A 19,621-nucleotide genomic window follows, 5' to 3' on the forward strand; every position below is an offset into this window, starting at 1 on the left:
CGGGGGCAAGAGGGTCTGGGAACCCTGTCCCCACCCGGGGGCTCGGGGGGGGGGATGTCACCAGGCACCTCCACATGTGCTGAAGACACCCACATCCCCCAGCCTTTATAGGCAGCCAGGGGGCCCAGGCGTCCGAGGCTGGGGGGGTCCCGGAGCCCGTGTGTGTGGGGGGGGCCTGTGCTGCCCCCCGCAGGAGCCCAGGTGTCCGGGCCCCCCACGTTGAGGGAGTGACCCAGGGCTGGGGGGCAGCCAGACACCTGGGCCCCACATGGCTGGGGATGGGGTATCCCCATGGGGTATCCCCGCTGGCCCCCTCCGCATTCCAGTCCATCAGCCCTTCGCTCCCCGCATGCCGGTCCGGGCAGGGGCTGCCAGATGGGGACACTCGTGCCACTGAGGAGCCAACGGGGACATAAACGGGCTAAAATTAGCCAGGGGAAAGGCCACGGCCGCCGGATGTGGCTGTGCCCAGGGACGCCTGTGCCTAGGGACGCCTGTACCCAGGGTGTCTGCCTGTGCCCAGGGACATTGTGCCCAGGGACACTGTCCGCTGTGCCCGAGGGTGTCTGGCTGTCCCTGAGCCGGATGTGCCTGGGGACCGAATGTGCCCAGGGCTGGCTGTGCCAGGGCTGGCTGTGCCCAGAGGTGTCGCTGTGCCCGGCACTGCGGCTGTGCCCGAGGTTGTACTTGACACTGTGCCCAAGGCTGCGGCTGTGCCCATGTTGTGCCCACGGCCACAGCTGGGCCCGGAGCCGGCAGCTCCCACGCAAGAGCCCAGTGTCCCCATCCTGCCCCATAGACCTCATAGCCCCCCGCCAGTGCCCCCCATTCTGCCCCACAGCCCCCAGCCCCGCAGGGTCCCCATCCTGCCCCATAGCCCCCCAGTGTCCCCATCCCGCCCCCTCCCTTGTCCCCAAGCCCCGCCCCCCCCCGAGCTCCCCGGGCCTCCCTCCTGCCCCCTCGCTCCCCGCCCCGCCCCCTGCCGCTCCGTTTCCATGGCAACCGCCGCCGGGCGCTCAAGGGCGGCCAGAGGGCGGGGGAGGGGGGGAGGGGGCTGCCCGGTACAACCCAGTGCATCCCAGTGCATCCCAGTACAACCCAGTGTATCCCAGTGTATCCCAGTGTATCCCAGTGCATCCCAGTGCATCCCAGGACAACCCAGTGCATCCCAGTACAACCCAGTGCATCCCAGTGTATCCCAGTGTATCCCAGTGCATCCCAGTACAACCCAGTGCATCCCAGCGCACCCCTTCCCTGTGCATCCCAGTACAACCCAGCGTATCCCAGTGCATCCCAGCGCACCCCTTCCCTGTGCATCCCAGTACAACCCAGTGTATCCCAGTGCATCCCAATGCATCCCAGCACACCTCCTCCCAGTTCATCCCAGCGCACTCCCTCCCTGTGCATCCCAGTACAACCCAGTGCATCCCCCGGGTGCCCCAGTGCCCCACAGTGTGTCCCAGTGCGCTCCCCTCACCCAGCTGGGTGGCCATGACAGCGCCACCCAGTACAACCAAATACAACCCAGAGCCACCCAGTACAGCCCAGTACAACCAAACGAACCCAGGACAGCCCAACAGAGCCCAGTGCAGCCCAGTTCACCCCAGTACAGCCCAGTACAGCCCAGTACAGCCCAACAGAGCCCAGTGCAGCCCAGTTCACCCCAGTACAGCCCAGTTCATCCCAGTACAGCCCAGTTCATGCCGGTACAGCCCGGTACAGCCCAGTACAGCCCAGTTCATCCCGGTACAGCCCGGTTCTCGCGGCAGCCGCAGCGCCCCCAGCCCGGCGGGGGGGACGGTCAGGAAGGGGACGCGGCCGCTCCCCGCGGGGGGGGCTCTGCTCGGGTCGCCCCCGCCCGGCCCCCGCTGTCCCCAAGCTGAGCAAACAGATGACGCCGCGTGCCGGACCCCGCGGGGGGCCCAGGCGTCCGGCCCCTTCCCGCCTCCCGCTCCGAGGCTCCTCTCGCCACGAACACACGTGGGCGCAGACGCGCCCGTGGGCGGCGACACGGGGGGGGGAGGGGGGTGACACCCCCCCCACCGGCACCGCGACGCGCGCGGGCAACGCGCCGGGACGGGACAGGGCGGGGGCGGGGCCAATGGGGGCGGGGTCTTGTGGGTGGGGTCAGCCGGGGCGGGGCTTGTGGGCGGGGCTTGTGGGCGGGGCCTCCCGTGCGGTTCCGCCCCGTCCTGTTCCCCACCACGTTCCGCTGGACTCGGGGGGGCCGGGGACAAGGAGGGGGATGGGGAGGGGGCGGGTGGCCCGGGGTGAGGGGGACGTAACGGGGGCAGGGGCCCAGGCGTCCGGGAAAGCACAGAGCTCCGAATCGGGGTGTTTTATTAAAAGCAGGGGGGAGGAAACGCCCCCCGGGCCCCCTCACGCTCCCGGGCGTCCCTCGGCGGCCAGCGCCCCGTTGCGCTCCTTGTCCCCCGCGGCCACCCGGGCGGGACCGTCGCGCTGGGGCCGCCGCTGCCCGTGGGCGCCGCCGGGGGGGCCCGGCGGGGCGGGCGCCGCCGCCAGCTCCCGCGCGCTGCAGCTCGGCGTGGGCACCTCGAACGTGTGGTGGAAGCTGCCGTAGTCCACCTCGTAGAAGCCGTCCTCGAGGCTCAGCACCGACGTGAAGCGGTGGCCCCACAGCACCTCGTCCACCAGGTAGGAGCTCCGCGCCTGGCACGTCATCCCTGCGCCGGGGGACACCGGGAAACACCCCCACCGCGGGGCGCCCCTTCCTCGCCGTGTCACAGGTCCTTCCCTGCCTCAGTTTCCCCTCCCTGGCCTCAGTTTCCCATGTCCCCTCTGTGTCCCATGTCCCTCCATGTCTGTTTCCCCCACCAGGCCTGTTTCCACCTCCCGTGTCCCCCCATCTCCCATGTCCCCATGTGCTCCATGTCATCCCATGTCCCCCTGTGCCTCAGTTTCTCCTCCCAGCCTCATTTGCCTTCCCCCATGCCCCACGTCCCTCCATGTCCCCTCTGTGCCCCAGCTTCCACCCCCGTGCCTCAGTTTCCCCATTAGCATCCTAGGCTGGACACAGCAAGTGCAGGGCACCTGGTGGGGAACCCCGATTCCACCTGGGGGGGTGGTTCTCTGTGGCACCCAACGATGGAGACCCCAGTCCTGCCTGGGGGGTACCTGGGGCATGGGGACCCCCAGCCCATTTGGAGCAGGGGGGACCCCAATCCCAGCTGGGGGTGTCTGTGTGGCACCCAGAGCCCAGGAAGAATCTAGGTGCCAGCTGTGGGTCCCTGCAGCACCCAGGTCACCCCAACTCCAACCTGGGGACATCTGCAATAACCTCCCTTACTTAAAGTCTGTGCTACCCTGCTGGTATCAATGGGGAAACTGAGGCACGGGAGCATCACCCACATCCATCCCAGCACCCACAAGTGCCATCCTGGAGAGGGGTCCAGGTGTCTTGTGGGGCTGAGCCAGCCCATAACCCGCCCCTTGCTCCCCCAAGGTCCTCGATGCCACCAGCCCCAGTGAGCAGGGGACGTCACTGTCATCGGACTGAGCTCCCAGCAGGGACAGGTGGCAGCTTCCCATGGGATGGGGGGAAAGGAGGTGGCCGGGACCACCTGGTCCTGCCATAGGTTGACACTGGGGAGGGGCACCCAGGGCATCGGGTTTGGCAGGACCAGGCAGAATCACGATGGGGTCCAGGGCGGGCAGGGGGGTGTCCCCAAGGCCCCCTGCTTACCCGTGGCCTCCACCATGCCCTCGAGGATAACGACGATCTCGAAGTCGTCCTTCTCCAGCTGCTGCCGCGACACGTCCCAGAAGGGGCTGCGCTCGTCGATCTCGTGGCTGATGATGAGGGGCGAGACGAGGAAGAGGCGGTCGTCACCCGTCTCGAAGCCCACGCTCAGGTCGGTCTGGTCGAGCGGGATGAACTCGCCCTCCTGCGTCTGCTTGGAACGGATGAGTTTGGCGCGGATGGAGGCCTCGACGATGTGCGAGTCGCGCAGGTCGCCCACGCGGAACATGAGGCAGAGGCGCTCGTCGCGCAGCGACACCACGGCGTGCGAGGAGAACACGAGTGTCTCGGCCCGCTTGTTGGGCTGCGAGATTTTCACGAACATGCAGCCCACCATGAAGGCGTTCACCATGGAGCCCAGGATGGCCTGGAGCAGCAGCAGCACGATGCCCTCGGGGCACTGGTCCGTGATGACGCGGTGGCCGTAGCCGATGGTCGTCTCTGTCTCGATGGAGAAGAGGAAGGCCGAGACGAAGCCATTGAGGTTGTTGACGCACGGTGTCCATGTGTGGTCCTCCAGGTGGTCCAGGTCGCCGCGACTGTAGGCGATGAACCACCAGATGAGGCCGAAGAAGAGCCAGGTGACGGCGTAGGCCAGGATGAAGACGAGGAGGCTGAAGCGCCACTTGAGGTCCACCAAGGTGGTGAAGATGTCGGTGAGGTAGCGGTAGGTCTCGCGCACGTTGCCGTGCTGCACATTGCACTTGCCGTCCTTCTCCACGTAGCGCTGGCGCCGGCGGCCCGCGGCCCCGGGGCGCCGGACGGGCACCAGGAGGGGCGGCCCAGCCTCGCTGCCCGGTGTCTCGGGCACGGTGGAGAACGCCGCGTTGTCCTGCGCCATGGCAGCGCCCTCAGAGCCTGCAGGCGTGAGCAGTGGCACTGGGAACAAGTGGTGGCACCAGGGGACAGGTGGTGGCACCGGAGGGTGTCAAGTGGTGGCACCAGAGTGGCACGCATGGGACATAGGAGCATGGGCGCTTGGGTGCACTTGGCGTGGTCACGAGTCCAGAAATAGGGAGTAGGGGGCCCTGGGGACCCCCCAGCACCCTGTCATGGGGCACCCCCAACCCCATGGCTTGGGGAGGGCCCCCCCAGGGCAGCCCTGTCACTGCCACCGCTGTGGGGCAGAACAAGGAGGGATGGGGGAGAGGATCCCCTGAATGGAGTTGAGGGAGCCCCTCGGGTGTTTGTGGGGACACGCGTGGGTGCCCCCCCTAGGGCTACCGATGTAGGGGACAGGATGGGGGGAACCTCTACCAGTGCCCCCCGCCCCGACCTGCTCCGTGCAGGAGTCGGGAAGGGAAACTTGGGGGGAGGAGGGGTTGGGGGGCAGAGACCCCCCGGGGGGAGAAGGACGGGGGGGGGGCGTGGGAGGGGCGGGGAAAGGAGCGGGGGGAGCGAGCGGTGGGTCCCCCCCCCGGGGCCGCCCCCCCCCCGCCCCGCACTCACCGAGCGCCCCGCGGCCGCCTCTGCCCCGCGCGCTCCCGGGGCGCCCTCCCCGCGCCCGCCGCGCTCATGGCGCAGCGCGCCCGGGCACCCGGCCCCGCTTCGGCCCCGCTTCGGCCGCCTGGGGAGGATCCAAGCCCGGCGGGGCGCGGTCCCGGTCGGCGCCGCTCGGGTCGGTTCGGCTCCTTTCGGTCCGGCTCCGTTCGGTTCGGTCCGGTCGCCCCCGGCGCGGCGCCGGGACCGGCCTTTCCCGGCGGCCCCGCTCCGCCGTTCCCACGGCAACGGCTGCGCACCGGGAACGGCTCGGCTAAAAATACTGAGCAGCGCCCGCCCCCGGCACCGGCCACCCCCGGCACCGGCCACCCCCGGTACCGATCCGGCCACCTTCGGTACCGGCCACCCCCGATACCAACCCGACCACAACCGACACCAACCCGGCCACTCCCGGTACCGATCCAGCCACCCTTGGTACTGACCCGGGTCCCCCAGCACTAGCTTGGGCCCTACCAGTGCTGGCCCGGATACCTCTGGTACTGACCCGGTACCGACCTGGACCTCCCCGGACCGACCCGGACTCCACCATCTCGGGCGCCCCCCCCTGCCCGGTACTGGTCCAGACCCCCCCCCGGTACCAGCCCCGGCCCCCCCTTCAGCGGTACCGAGTTGGTCTCCCAGGCATCCAGCCCTGGAGCGGGACCAGCACCCGGCAGGGGGGCACACACGTATCACACCTGGGCACACACATGTGTCCCGCCACACGCGTCACATGGGGGTGACACAGCGGGTGACACGGGGGTCTCGCACACAGAGCACACGCTAGGGCCGCCCCCTTGCACGCGCACGTGTCACCCGCCTGCACATGTGCCCAGACACCTGGGTCCCACGCCAAGTCCAGCGGACGCCACCGCCCGGGGACAGGGACAGGGCGCGTTTCCAGGTGTCCCACATCCATGCGCTGGCACCGCGGGAACAGCGTGGCCTAGAAAGGGCTGTCCCCAGGGTTGCACACACGTGTGACACAGGCACAACGATGACAGGTACGCGGGTGACATAGGCGCACTGGGGGGGGACACCCGTGCAGGTGACACCAGCACACTGGGGACACACGCGTGGGTGACACGGGGCACCGTGGTTTGGCAGCAGCCCCGGGGATCCCACCCACATGGGGAAGGTCCTGCTCTCACCACTAGCCCAGGTACCTCTTTGGTAGTCACGGCTCCTCTGTCACTAGTCACCCCCACCCTGTTGCTAGCCAGGGCTTCCACATCACTAGCCACAGCCCCCTCACCCCTAATGGGCTACCCCATTGCTAGCCAGGGCTTCCCCATTGCTAGCCAACACTGACCACTGTTAGCCAGCCTCCTCCATCAGTAGCCCGAGCTCCTCTGCTGATGCTGTGACTCCTTCATCACTAGCCAGGGCTTCCTTTTTGCTAGCCAGACCTCCCTCATTGTTTTCCAGCCTCCCCCATCAGTAGCCAGAATGCCCCCACTGCTAGCCAGGGCAACTCCATCAAGATCCAGAGCTCCCCCATTCCTAGCCAAGGTTCCCCATCGCTAGCCAGGGCTTCCCCCCTGTTAGCCAAGGCTCCTCCTAGGTGCTCCCGGCTCCACCATCATTAGCCAGGGCTGCCCCATCACTAGCCCGGCGCTCCCCTCCAGTAGCCCGGGCTCCCCGCTCACCAGCCCGGCCCGGGGGGAGGGGCTGAGGGGCGGGGCCTGTGCGGCCCGGCTCCGCCCCGGCGACCCGGGCGGACAAAGACGCTTTGTCCCCGGTCCCGGGGGACCGGCCTCTTCCCGGGAACAGCAGGGCCTTGTGCGCCGGGGCCGCGGCCACCCCGTGTCCCCGCGGGCCATCCCGGCCCGGGACCCGCGACACCCCCGGCTGCGGCCCCGGAGCATCGGGGATGGGATGGGGTGGGAGGGCGGCAGGTGGCCCTGGAGGGGGTGGCCCATGGCTTGTCCCCACTGGGGGTGTTGGGGCAGCTGGGGACGTTTGGGGACAGGTGATGGCCCCGGTTCGGGCTCCCAGTGGTGGGCTCGAGGCAGCACTCTGGTCTATAGACCCCTGGGTGAGTGTGAGTGTGAGTGCGAGTGTAGGTGCGCTTGTGCGGGTGTGCAGGTGCAGGCAGGCGTACGCCTGTGCATACAAGCATCCGTGTGTGTGGGGGCAAGGTGTTTGTAGGTACAGGCGGACACGTGCATGCGTGAGCCCCTGGGTGTGCGTCTGTGGACAGGGGTGGTTGTGAGTACAGGTGTGAGGGCGGGTGTGTGTACTGGTGTGTGTCCAGGTGTCCGGGTGTCTCTACGACTGCAGGGTGTGCACAGGGTGACACAAATGTTCCCCCCAGGCATCCACAGGTCCCTTGTCACCTCCATGCACAGACACCCCCCGACCACTGCACAGGGCTGGGCAGAGGGGTAGGGGGACACAGGACATTGAGGGAATGGGGAGAGGACGTCCCCTGTCACCATCCGGTTCCCATGGGGGACCCTGCCCGCTGCCGGTGCCCAGCAGGTCCCTGATATCGGTACCCGGTGCCAGTGTCGGGACCCGATGCCCGGTGCCGGTACCTGACGGGTGCCGGAGCAAAGCGCCCGGTGCCGGCGCCGTTGCCCGATGCCGCTGCCCGATACCCGGTGCCGGTGGCGTCGGGCGGGCGCGGAGCCCCACGGGGCGGGTCCCGACGCTCCCGCCCCCCCCGCCCCGGGGCCGGTAACGTGACCCGGGCCGGGCCGGCTCGTTTTCCACCCCATTAACCCCCCCCGGGCCCTCCCCGCGCGGCTCCTCCCCCGCCCCCCGGGCCCCCTCCCCGGGCCCCGCTAATTGGTGCCGCCCGGGCCCGGCGAGGCGGACCGGCCCGGGGGGGCCCCGCTCGCACCGACGGCCGGGCCCCGACGGCCATAAAGCCCATGGGGAGCCGCCGACGGCCGCGCTGACCAGGCCAGGGCGCCCCGGTGCCCCCCCGAGCAAACAAGGTAAGGGGGCGGGGGGCGCCCGTCACCGCGGCGCCGCGCCTGGCACCGGCCCCGACGGCGCGGGCAGCGGCGCGGCGGGGGGAAGAGGTTGGGGTTCTGCTCGTTGCGGCCGTGCGTGTCCCCCCGCATCCTGCTCCGATGTCCCCTTGTCCTGGCCAGCCCCCCGGAGCTCCTGTGCAGGGGGCATTGCCCCCTCGGCTGGGACATGTCCCCCCGTCTGTCCTGTGGCCCCAGGGGCTGATGTCGCTGGGACCCCCCCCGTGCCTGTGTCCCCATGTCCCACCTGTCCCCATGCCCCTGTATCCCTGTGCACCCATGTCCCCCCATCCCTGTATCCCCCCCATGTCCCCCTATCCCTGCGCACCCATGTCCACTCTGTTCCTGTATCCCTGTATCCCCATGTACCCATGTCCCCCCTGTCCCCGTGTCCCCTTACCCCCATGCACTTCCTGACCTTGTATCCCCATGTCCCCATGACCCCCGCCCCATCCCCATGCTCCCCGTGACCCCTTTCCTCATGTCCTCACGTCCCCTGTAGCCCTGGTCCCAGTCCCCAAGTCCCCCATCCCTGTGCCCGTCCCTTCCCTTCCCTTCCAGCCCCGCAGGGATGGACAGACGGCAGGACAGACAGAGGACCCTGCCCCCCTACCCCCCTTCCCAGGGCATCTCTGGGGGAACAGGGGCACCCGGATCCCCGCGCTCCGGCGGGCATCGCCATGGCAACCCAGCCAGGAGCCCTGAGGCCACAGGGATGGGCCGTTCCTGAGGGTTGTGACCCCCCTCCCCTCCTTCCTTCCCCCACCCCTCGTCCCTGTGCCACCCGGGTGGCCCTGGGGCAAGGACATTTCAAGGGCAAGTTGGGGAGCAGGGGGCAGGATGCCGGGGCAGGACTCACATTAGGGGCAGAAAACTTTGGATCAGCTGCGCTCCGGATTATCCGGGCTCTGGGTTACCTGCACTCCAGGTGCAGATTAACTGTGCTCCGGATTAGCTGTGCTCGGAGTATCCAGGCTCTGGGGTACCTGTGCTCTGGATTTGCGGTGCTATTCCCGGTCCCGGCTGTGCATTATCAGGGCTGTGGGTTAGTTAAGACAGGGACTGTCCCTGCTGTGGGTTAACTGGTCTGCGGGTTAACCAGTCTGTGGGTAAACTAGGCCACAGGTTACTGGGTAGCAGGATAACCGAGTGGTGGGTTAACCAGGTTGTGAATTAGTTGGGCTGCAGGTTAACCAGGTTGTGGCTTGGCTGAACTGTGGGTTAACCAGGCTGCAGGTTAGTTGGGCTGTGGGTTAACCAGGCTGTGGTTTAGTGGGACTGCAGGTGAAGCCGCAGCGGCCTCAGGCCATGGCACTGACCTGCAGCTGGGCGGATTCTCTGATGGCTACGTGGGGTTGAGCCCCGGCAGCGGCGCCTTCCCTGGGGAGCACCGGGCTCTGGGTCCCAGGAGGCGCCGGCACCAGCGCCGCGATGTCGGAGAAGCTCCCGCTCCCCCCAGCCTTGTCCGCTCCCATCGCCCGCTCCGGCCGGGAGACGCCATGGGACCCGTGGGAGCCACCCGGTGTCACCCGGCCAGGTGGCTCCAAGCCACGGCCCTGGGATCGCCTGGAAAAGCTCCGCTTGGCTCTGTCTGCACTTCCCTGAGAGGCTCCCACGCACCCCGGAGCCCGGAGCTGCCTGGGCCTCGGACGCCTGGGCCCGTGGTGGAGGGGGGCTGCAGCGGGGTCGGCTGCGGGGTGAAGCCGTGTCCCCCCGCAAGGGCAAAGTGGTGCCCGTGGAGTGACCGAACGGCCGGGCTGTTCTCCTGCGGGTGAGGTGGCTTCTCTGGTGTCTAGTAAGGGTTGTGCACAGCATCCCCTTTCCATGCCGGGAATCAGCTCCAACGCGCGGGGACGTTTTCCAGCCTCGAACCGATTCCCCCCCCACACCTACCCCAGCTCGTGTGGCCAGCGGCGGGGGAGGAAGGGGGGGGCTTCAGGGGCTGCTGGCTTGGAAGGGCCCAGGCGTCCGGGACTGGCAGCTTTGCAAAGCCGGGTGGGTGGCGAGGGCGGGCGGGGGGGCCCGGCCGGGGGGGGCTGCGCGCCCTGCATGCTAACGAAGGCGCCTCGTCAAAGCGCCTTTGTGCACCCGCAGCCCCATTGAGGCCTCTCCTCCGGGGCGCACAAAGGCGCCACTGTCCCTGTCCCCGTCCCCGGTCCCCCCCCTGCCCCGACAGTGCCCGGCTGCTTTCACGGCCCCCCCCCACCCCGGCAACGCGCCGCCCCGCGGGACCTGCCCCACGCTGGGGACGGGGAGGGGGCTGGTTACCCCCAATATAAAAGCAGGGGGGCAGCACCCTGTTTTGGAGGGTGACAAAAGGCGGGGGACGTGGCTGGGAACGCTGCCCGCGCTGGCTCTGCCACCGTGTCTCCCCGGACGCCTGGGCCCTGTGTGGCGGGGGGGCCTGCGGGGACGGCGGCAGCTCGGGGCAGGGAAACTGCCCCAGCGGGGCGGGGGTTAATGTACAACCGGCTCGCACAGGCGGCGGGTGGCAGCGGCTGTGCCCCGCGGCACCCGGGAACAAGCAGCAGCTTGTCACAACCTGTGTCCTGGGCACGGGGACCAGCGGGGGCCAGAGGGCACAGGACAGGTGGCGCTGCCACCAGGGGTGCCGGGACCCCCGGGGGGTGCAGGGACCCCAGAGAGGGGACAGGGACCATGGAAAGGGGTGAAGGGACCTCAGGGATGGGTGCAAGGACCCCCAAAATGGGTCTGGGGATCCTAGAGAGGGGACAGGGACCCTGGAGGGTGCAGGGACCCTGGAGGAGGGACAGGGACCTGCAGAGGGGTGCAGGGATGTCCCCCTGGGCATCCTCCTGGGCTGGGGTGATTCTGGGGACACCCAGTGGCTCCTGGGAGATGCGGTGGCTTTGGGGACAAGTGGCCGCTCTGGGGACATGATTGCTCTAGGATGTGTCGTGTCTCTGAGGACCCAGTGGCCCTGAGATACACAGCAGCTCTGGGGACACGTGGTGGCTCTGGGGATGCAGCGGGTCTGGTGACAAGTGGCATCTCTGGGGACGCAAGCAGTTCCTGCAGGGATGCACAACAGCTCTGGGGACACAGGGTGGCTCTGGAGACTGGATGACTACAGGGACAGGTTGTGGCTCTGGGGAGATGGTGCCTGTTGGACATAAGGTGGCTCTGGGGACATGTTGTCCCCAGGTCCCTGTTGCCACTATCCCCTCCGCAAGCCTGTGTGTCACCGGTGTCCCCATGGGGGTGGCACTCCGGCTCAGGAAGGGACCACAGCAATGCACAGGTCAGTGCAGGACAGGGTGTCACCTCCGTCCCTGTGTCCTCCTGTCCAGGAAAATCCTGGAGGCAGCGGGACCGGAGGCGACGGAGGTGCCAGCGGCAGTGCCACCCACGGCGCCGGGGTCCCCGGAGGCTCCGCGGAGGTGGCACCACGTCCCTGGTGTCCCCGGCACGCTGCCACCTCCTGCCAGCCATTGAGGTGGCTCCAAGGGCTTCTTCCGCGCCCGCTGCCGGGTTTTGTGCTGCCGGGAACGGGGCCGGGGCCGGAAAGGGACCGGTGGCTCCGCCAGCCATTCGTCTCTGTCACCTCCCATTTACCACAGTGGGCAAAGCCAGGCCAGGACGCCTGGGTCCCTCTGTGACCCCTGCCAGCCCTCCCAGCATGGGGGGAATGGAAGGACAGCCCAGGTGGTGCATGGGGACAGCTGGGGACAACCCTAGGGACAGTGGGAGGGTGACAGGAGCCGGGGCACCCTTGAGTGGCATCGGCACCCACGAGTGCTGTGGGGTGCGCAGGGATGGACAGACGTACGGCTGATCCAGGGTGTCCGGCCAGGGATGGATGCGTGGATGGACACAGGTTTGTGTGGACGTAGAGGTGTAGGGATGTACAGGTGTACGGACGTACAGGTGTACGGATGTACAGGTGTATGGACATAGAGGTGTAGGGATGCAGAGATGCACAGGTTTATAGGTGTACGGATGGATACGCGTACAGATGCAGAGCTGTACAGATGTGTAAGTGCAGGGATGCGGGGCTGGCTATGCATCTCCCTGTCCCCGGGGTGCCCCGGCCACCCCGTCCTCACGGCGTCCCCCGCTGTCCCCTCTTGCAGATGACGTCGGCCACCAAGGTCTACTACAGCCAGACGACGCAGACCGACAGCCGCCCGCTGATCGGCGCGGGGCTGCGGCGCCGCCGCGTCATGACCAAGGACGGCCGGAGCAACGTGCGCATGGAGCACATCGCCGACAAGCGCTTCCTCTACCTCAAGGACCTGTGGACCACCTTCATCGACATGCAGTGGCGCTACAAGCTGGTGCTCTTCTCGGCCACCTTCGCGGGCACCTGGTTCGCCTTCGGCGTCGTCTGGTACCTGGTGGCCGTGATGCACGGGGACCTGCTGGAGTTCGCGCCGCCCGCCAACCACACGCCGTGCGTCATGCAGGTGCACACGCTCACCGGCGCCTTCCTCTTCTCCCTCGAGTCCCAGACCACCATCGGCTACGGCTTCCGCTACATCAGCGAGGAGTGTCCGCTCGCCATCGTGCTCCTCATCACGCAGCTGGTCCTCACCACCATCCTGGAGATCTTCATCACGGGCACCTTCCTGGCCAAGATCGCGCGGCCCAAGAAGCGCGCGGAGACCATCAAGTTCAGCCAGAACGCCGTGGTGGCCCAGCACAACGGCAAGACCTGCCTCATGATCCGCGTGGCCAACATGCGCAAGAGCCTCCTCATCGGCTGCCAGGTGAGCGGCAAGCTCCTGCAGACTCACCTCACCAAGGAAGGCGAGAGCGTCCGCCTCAACCAGGTCAACGTGGACTTCCAGGTGGACACGTCTTCCGACAGCCCCTTCCTCATCCTGCCCCTCACCTTCTACCACGTGGTGGACGACGCCAGCCCCCTGCGCGAGCTGGCGCTGCGCACGGGCGAGGGCGACTTCGAGCTCGTCGTCATCCTCAGCGGCACCGTGGAGTCCACGAGCGCCACGTGCCAGGTGCGCACGTCCTACCTGCCCGAGGAGATCCTGTGGGGCTACGAGTTCACGCCGGCCATCTCGCTCTCGGCCAGCGGCAAGTACGTGGCCGACTTCAGCCTCTTCGACCAGGTGGTGAAGGTGGCGGCGCCGCGCGGCGCCCACGAGCCCCTGCGCTTCGGCGACGCCGAGAAGGTGAAGCTGGAGGAGACCCTGCGCGAGGCGGAGGAGCGGGAGAGCGCGCCGCTCAGCGTGCGCATCAGCAACGTGTGAGCGCCCCGGGGAGCCCCGCGGCGGCGCGGCGGCCCCTGCGCCACGCACGGCTCCGGCCTCGGCCTCCTGGCACCTGCTCGTGCCAGCTGGAAGGGTCCCCAGGGCACGGGGACGGCTCCCGAGCACGGGGCGCAATCCTGCCGGGAGCTGCTGGAGGGACGGGGACACTTCCAGCCCCTGGGGACATCATCCATGGCCACACGTTCCAGGTCATTGGGCTCCGCTGACTCGGAGCAAACGGCCGGGGCCGAGCCGGGAGGTGCTGAGACCTGACCCGCTCGCGGCACCCAGGGCCAGGCAGAGCAGCTGCCGCTTGGGGACCCGGTGACAGCGCCCGCGGCTCAGTCACATCCCCCAGCACGGGACGTGGCCAGGGCCCGATCCCCGCCACCCCACACCGAAACGGGGACCAGGTCCTGCTCCCACCTTGGGGACGGCCACAACGGGGATGCGGCCACAGCCCTGGGGGCCAGGCCCTTGTCCCTGCTTGGGGACGGCCACCAAAAGGGGGACACAGCCCTGGGGCCACCCGCTGCTGCTAACGTAGAGCCTCTGCCTATTAACGCGTCCTGCCCCGGGGCTGGGGCTGTAGGGCCTCCTAACCCTCGCTGCACTGAGGCCAGGTTACGTATACATATATATATATATATATATATAGTTCCACTAATATATATATACACACATATTATATATATATATAAATGGGGAAGAAACGTTTTATGCACTGGAAAGACTTGCTCACTAAAGGCCCTGAGGCTGCCGGGGGCAACGCGGGCTTTTTCCTGTGTTGAAGGGAAAAAAAAAAAAAAAAGAGAATTACTAAATAAAAGTTTTATTCGTGGTCAGGCTCTGCTGCGCCGGGGACAGGGGTGACACGAGGAGGGGACCAAGGGGCTTCCCTGGCCATAGGGATGCAGAGGGGCTGTCCCCGTGTGTCACTGCTGCCAGGATCAGCATTCCCAAGCCGTGTCCCCCCTGCCAGGTAAGGGGACGGGCGCAGGGACACAGGTTTGTTTATTGCCACCAACCAGGGTCATCGCACAAGTGGTTACGAGTATTTTGAGAGGAAAGTGTCCGGCGCCCCCCTCGTGCCCTGAGAGCGCCCGTCGTGGGACACGGGGTGACACCAGCGTCCCAGGGCAGGTCCATCCTCTCCAAGGAGCATCTCGGACCATGGCAGGGGGGACCAAGGAGCCCCCGGGGCAAGAACAGGGTCCCCACAGGGGCCGCTGGGGACAAAAAAGGCAGGACCGGCCCCTCCGCGCCCCAGCCAGGACGGGGATCCCACTCGGAAAGGGACTAAGACACTGGGGCGCCGGCCGGGAGATGGGACCTACCCTGAAAAATCAAGGGGCTCTGAAAAGGCACCGTGTGACACTTAAAAAAAAAAACAAATTAAAATCATGGCTTCGCTACAGTAATTCGGAAACATTTACAGCAGTCCTCGGGGCGGGACGAGCGGCTCCTCACACCAGGAAGGACGACGTCTGTTTGAACTCTCCCTGCGGAAGGAAACGGGGGACGTCGGCGGGAGCGCGGGGCCCGCGGGCACCTGCATCCCGGGGGGAATCTGCCCCTTCCCGTTGCGCTGGGAGGAGCGAGCGGCCCTGGGGACACGCGGGGACGGCGGCCGCTCCGCCGCGTCGCGGCCACCGCGTCGCTCACCTCGCTGCGCTGCGAGGGCTGGCTGTAAATGACCTTCTTGTTGCCGGTGCTGGAAGAGGAGAGAGCGTCAGGACCCCCCAACGCCACCCAGAGCCCCCCGGCCGCCCCCGAGCACTTGGGGACACCAGGGGACCCGGCCTGGCACCCAGCACTGCACACAGGCCCCCAGCTGGGAACCAGGGAGAGACCCCCCCGGTGCCAGGAGCGGAGATCCGGGAGGATCCGCGGGAAGGATCCGGCAGCGCCGCGGGGTCACTTACTCTCTTCTCTCTGGAAAGAGGGGACAGGGCGGTGAGGGGGGCGGCAGCGCGGGCGCCCCGGGCGCGCGCGGAGCGGGACTCACTGCTGAAGAAGCCGCGCGTGTAGGCGAACCAGACGCCGAAGGCCACGAGCGCCAGCACCATCAGCAGCACCACGACCGCCGCCACGATGCCGCCCACGTTGACCTCGCCTGCCGGACACAACCGGGCCCTTGGACGTGACCCCAGACGGGTGACAAGAGCCACCGAGGGGACCAGCCGGGGGGCTCCGCTCCCAGCCCAGTCCATCAAAGCCGGATCCAGGCCCCGCTGGATGAGGTTGCCCCAGCCAGGTCCGGGAGAGATTTCAGCATCCCCCAGGACACTCCTACCCCATTCCCGCTCCATCGCATCGTTCCTGGGCTCACTTCAGCCCAGGACAGCCCATAGCAGGGTCATTAACAGCACAGCTAATTAATGGATCTCGGAACCTTGAGCAAGATAAAATGCTACCCCAAACTAGTTTAACGTAGACACTGGGACATCCCCAAGGTGACTTTTGCCGGATGCTCAATGCGGAGCTGGCCTAGAAGGGACCCTGTGGGTGCAGGCGCCCGCTGCCCGCCCCGCTCCGCCGTTCCTTACTGGCTTCCATGCGGATGGCCTCGGATTGCTGGGGGGAGCCCACGTTATTGGACGCCTCGCAGTAGTAGTCCCCGGTGTCGAAGCTGCTCACGGGCTCGAAGGTCTGGACGGGAGAGAAGATAACGGGTAAAACGGGGGGAAAACCCTGGGCCGGCGGAGCCTGGCGCCCCGGCACTCACCAGCACCCCCGTGGTGGTGTCCAGGCTGTAGGAGGAGTTGCGGAAGGTGGCGCTGGTTTTGGGGTCCGTGGGCATCAACATCCCGTTCTTGTACCACTGGAAGGTGGGGGGCGGCGAGCCGTCCGTCTCGGAGCAGCGCAGCACGGCCTTGCTGCCGATGGTGGCCGACGTGGGCACGTGGGCCACCGGCTTGGACGGCGGCACTGCCGGGGGACGCGGCGTGAGGCACCGAAAAGCGGCGCCGAGAGGGGAGCTCCAGCCCGCCCCGATCCCAGGATGGAGGAGCACGACCGCCCTCCGGAGCGTCGAACGGAGGGGTCGGGCACCGGCGCGTCCTACCTCGCACGACGAGGTTCACCTCCGACTTGGCGATCTGCCCGCTGCTCCCCACCACCTCGCAGATGTACTTGCCCGTGTCGGCGCGCGTCACCGTCGTGAAGCGGATGGTGGTGGGCGAGAACTGCACGCGGTCCCGGTAGGGCTCTGCGGGGCGCAGGGCGCTGAGCGGGCGCCGGCGCGCGGCCCGGCCGCCCCGCGGCGCCGGCCCTACCTGTGAGCTGCCCGCTGTAGTAGAAGAGCACGAGCGAGGAGCCCTTCTGGAACTTCCACTCGATGCGCGGGTTGCTGCCCGCCTGGGAGCTGTAGGCCGAGCAGGGGATGTCGGCGGCTGCGGGGCAGAGCGGGCGCTGAGCGGCGGCTCCGGAGCCGTCCGGAGCGGGAAGCTCCCCGCGAGCGCCGGGCGCCGCCGCCGGCCACGCACTTACGCTGGTTTTCATCCACTTCGCTGTTCTCCGAGGTGACCTGCGCTCCCACCAAGGGCCCTCAGGGGACAAAAAGGGACAAGTGAGGGTGAGCGGGGGCAAAACGCCACCGCGAGGTGCTCGGGGACGCTCCCGCGGAACGGCGGGAACCCGCTCCGGTGCTGGGGCTGGCGCCCGCCCTCGGGGCGCCGGGTTCATCGGCGCAGCGCCAGCCCGGTGCTATTCCACACCCAGAGGGATCCAGAGCGACCCGGGACACCGGGAGCACTCGCAAAGCAGAGAGGGAAGATCTTAAGGCCAAACGTCCCTGTGGGAAGGGGAGGACGCGGGGACAGTCCCCAAACAGAGGACAAACCCCCGTCACCGCTGCCAGCCCTGAGGCGCCGGTGACGGACCGGGCGGGAAGGCCGCGGCTCCGGCCATGGCCGCGTCACCGGTGTCACCAGAGCCGGAAAGACCCGTCCTACCTGCTCCGGCGCTGCTCCCTGCGCGGGTTTCACAGGAAACCGGCCAGGACGGCCTCCCGGGGCGCTGCACAGCCGCACGCGCAACAGCCGGCCCTCACACCCGCACGCGCAACACCCGCACGCGCTGCTCGCCCCGCTCCGCACGCGCTCCCCCTCCTCCGGCTGCTTTCACGGGGGTTTTTAAACCTCAGTGATTCCAGGCCCAGGGCACAGATGCCAAGAGGAAGGTCCAAGCAAAGATTCCCGGCCCTATGGAATGGGCAGCGGGCGCACGCACGGCGCCACACGGAAGCCAGGGAGGCGTTTGGGAATCGAAACCACCGGCAAACACGGAGCGGGCAGCCGGCCGCAGGATTTCGGGGCAGCTTTGCTGGGATTCGGGGAGCTCCGCGGGCTCCCGCTCCCACTGGGAAGTGCAGAAGCACCCGGGAACATCCCCCGGTGTGACGGGATGCGCCCCCGGTGCATCCCGGGGGTTCTGGGAAGGGAAGCTGCCGATGGGAAGCGCGGAGCAGGTTTCCTGCAGGAAACGGGTGCTCCCGGCCAGAGGAAGGGAAAACAAACACACCCTGCGGCCGGGCCCGCGGCCAGGAGGGGAAAATCCCTCCGGCTCCGGATGCCCCGCGCAGCCGAGCGCGGAAAAGGGCCCCGCGTGTCCCCCGGAGCCCAAATCCGTGCGCTGTGCAGGATAAATGTGTTTGATCTGGGATAACTCGCGGCCAGGGATGAGCTCATGGGGCCGACACTCGTGCCCGGAGCAGGGCCGGGATGGGAAAGAGGCCGGAGCAACAACTTAACTTTGGCCCCCGTCAGCGCGCGGGCGGCTACACATTAACCCGGGCACCGGGAGCCGCGGCGGCGCTCCGAGGCGGAAAAACACGGGAGGAAAAACCGGCGGGCGGGGGCTGCGCCGGAGCGAGGCCGAGGGTGGGAAAACCACCCGGAACGCGGGGAAAGCTGCAGGGATGGAGCGCGCGGGGGATGGAAGGAGTCGAGTTGTGTTCGACGGCGCCGGCGACGCGGCCGGGGCTCGGGCGCGATCCCTCCCCGCGCGGCGGGGACACGACGGGGACCCCACGCGAGGGGCTCCCGGGGACACCGCGGGGTCCCACCGGCTGCGGCCACGTCCAGGACACGAGGGGCTCCCTAAGAGCCCCCGGAGCCTCCGCAGGGTTTGGGCCCCCCGAGCCCCGGGGACCCCCCGTTTTCCGTTCCCGCCGGGACGGTCACCACGGAGGTGGCAGCGCTGCGGCCAGGGTGACGCAGCCGGTTATTAATACCCCGTTATCACGACAGAGGCGCGGCGCTCCCGGGACAGACCCGGGGCAGGAAGGGGAACTGGGACCGACCAGGGAGCCGCCATGGGGACCGGGGACAACGGCTGCCAAACGGGGACCCCCGGAGAGATCCCAGGAGCGACGTAGGGACCGGGACCCCGGGAACCTCCCCACGCGGCCACCAGCACCGCGACGGGGACAAGCGCCGGGACACGAAGCCGGGACCCCGCGAGGGATCCCGGGAGCCACCGGGGGGCCGAGCGGGGACCCCGACGAGCCCGCGGGGCCGGGTCCGACCCCGGGAAACCCCCAAGGCCGGGCCTGACCGCGGGGCGGGTCTGACCCCGGGACCCCCCCGTGCCCAGCGGGCCGGATCCGACGTCGGGGACCCTCCCGCCACGAGCGGCTCCGAGCTCGGGGCCCCCCCTCGGCGGCTCCCGCCCCGCGCCCGCCGCCCCCGGCCCGCGGAGCCGCCCCGGTCTGCGCCCCGCCGCCCCCGGCCCGCGCCCCGCGGAGCCGCCCCGGTCTGCGCCCCGCCGCCCCCGGCCCGCGCCCCGCGGAGCCGCCCCGGCCCGCCCCGCCGCCCCGCGCTCACCGGCGGCCGCGCAGAGCAGCAGCAGGGCCAGGGCCCCGCGCCGGGCCCCGCGCCGCGCTGCCCTCGCCGCCATGGCCGCCGCCGCCGCCCGCACTGCGCGCCCCGCCCGCAGGTGCGGCCCGCGCCGCCCAGGTGAGCCCCGCCCCCGCGCGCCGGCAGGGCCCGCCCCCTCCTGGCGCCCAGCCAACCCCGCACCGCCCCCTGGGGCGGGGGAGGGCGAAGCCCCGCCCCCGGCGGGAGCCATTGGCTGCGCCGCCTGTCTCGTCAAAGCGGGAACCCGCCCCCCCGCGTGCGCGGCGCGCGGCTCCGCCCCGCTAGTTCTGATTGGCTCGTTTGTCCCGC

At 68.7% G+C, this 19,621-nt stretch overlaps 3 protein-coding genes across 3 annotated transcripts; 1 reads left to right on the top strand and 2 right to left on the bottom strand.

Annotated features, from left to right (window-relative positions):
- Nucleotides 1-2,379: 2,379 nt before the first annotated feature.
- On the bottom strand, nt 2,380-4,619 carry LOC148593694 (G protein-activated inward rectifier potassium channel 3-like). The gene is made up of 2 exons (XM_088529842.1): nt 3,704-4,619; nt 2,380-2,684 (listed from the first exon to the last, which is right to left on the bottom strand). Exons 1-2 carry the CDS (start codon nt 4,599-4,601, stop codon nt 2,380-2,382), a joined length of 1,203 nt encoding a protein of 400 aa, XP_088385968.1. The 5' UTR covers nt 4,602-4,619.
- A 7,695-nt stretch (nt 4,620-12,314) lies between these two features.
- Nucleotides 12,315-13,464, top strand: KCNJ10 (potassium inwardly rectifying channel subfamily J member 10). The gene has a single exon (XM_010217239.2). It carries the CDS (start codon nt 12,315-12,317, stop codon nt 13,449-13,451), a length of 1,137 nt encoding a protein of 378 aa, XP_010215541.2. The 3' UTR covers nt 13,452-13,464.
- Nucleotides 13,465-14,908: 1,444 nt separating this feature from the next.
- F11R (F11 receptor) lies at nt 14,909-19,359 on the bottom strand. The gene is made up of 9 exons (XM_088529839.1): nt 19,280-19,359; nt 16,944-17,000; nt 16,730-16,846; nt 16,519-16,662; nt 16,180-16,382; nt 16,001-16,103; nt 15,340-15,567; nt 15,117-15,295; nt 14,909-14,953 (listed from the first exon to the last, which is right to left on the bottom strand). Exons 1-9 carry the CDS (start codon nt 19,350-19,352, stop codon nt 14,918-14,920), a joined length of 1,140 nt encoding a protein of 379 aa, XP_088385965.1. The 5' UTR covers nt 19,353-19,359; the 3' UTR covers nt 14,909-14,917.
- Nucleotides 19,360-19,621: the final 262 nt, after the last annotated feature.

The sequence above is a fragment of the Tinamus guttatus genome, unplaced genomic scaffold (assembly GCF_059628265.1).
Source record: "Tinamus guttatus ecotype Peru unplaced genomic scaffold, ASM5962826v1 Tinamus_guttatus_pri_ptg000350l, whole genome shotgun sequence".
NCBI lineage: Eukaryota > Metazoa > Chordata > Aves > Tinamiformes > Tinamidae > Tinamus > Tinamus guttatus.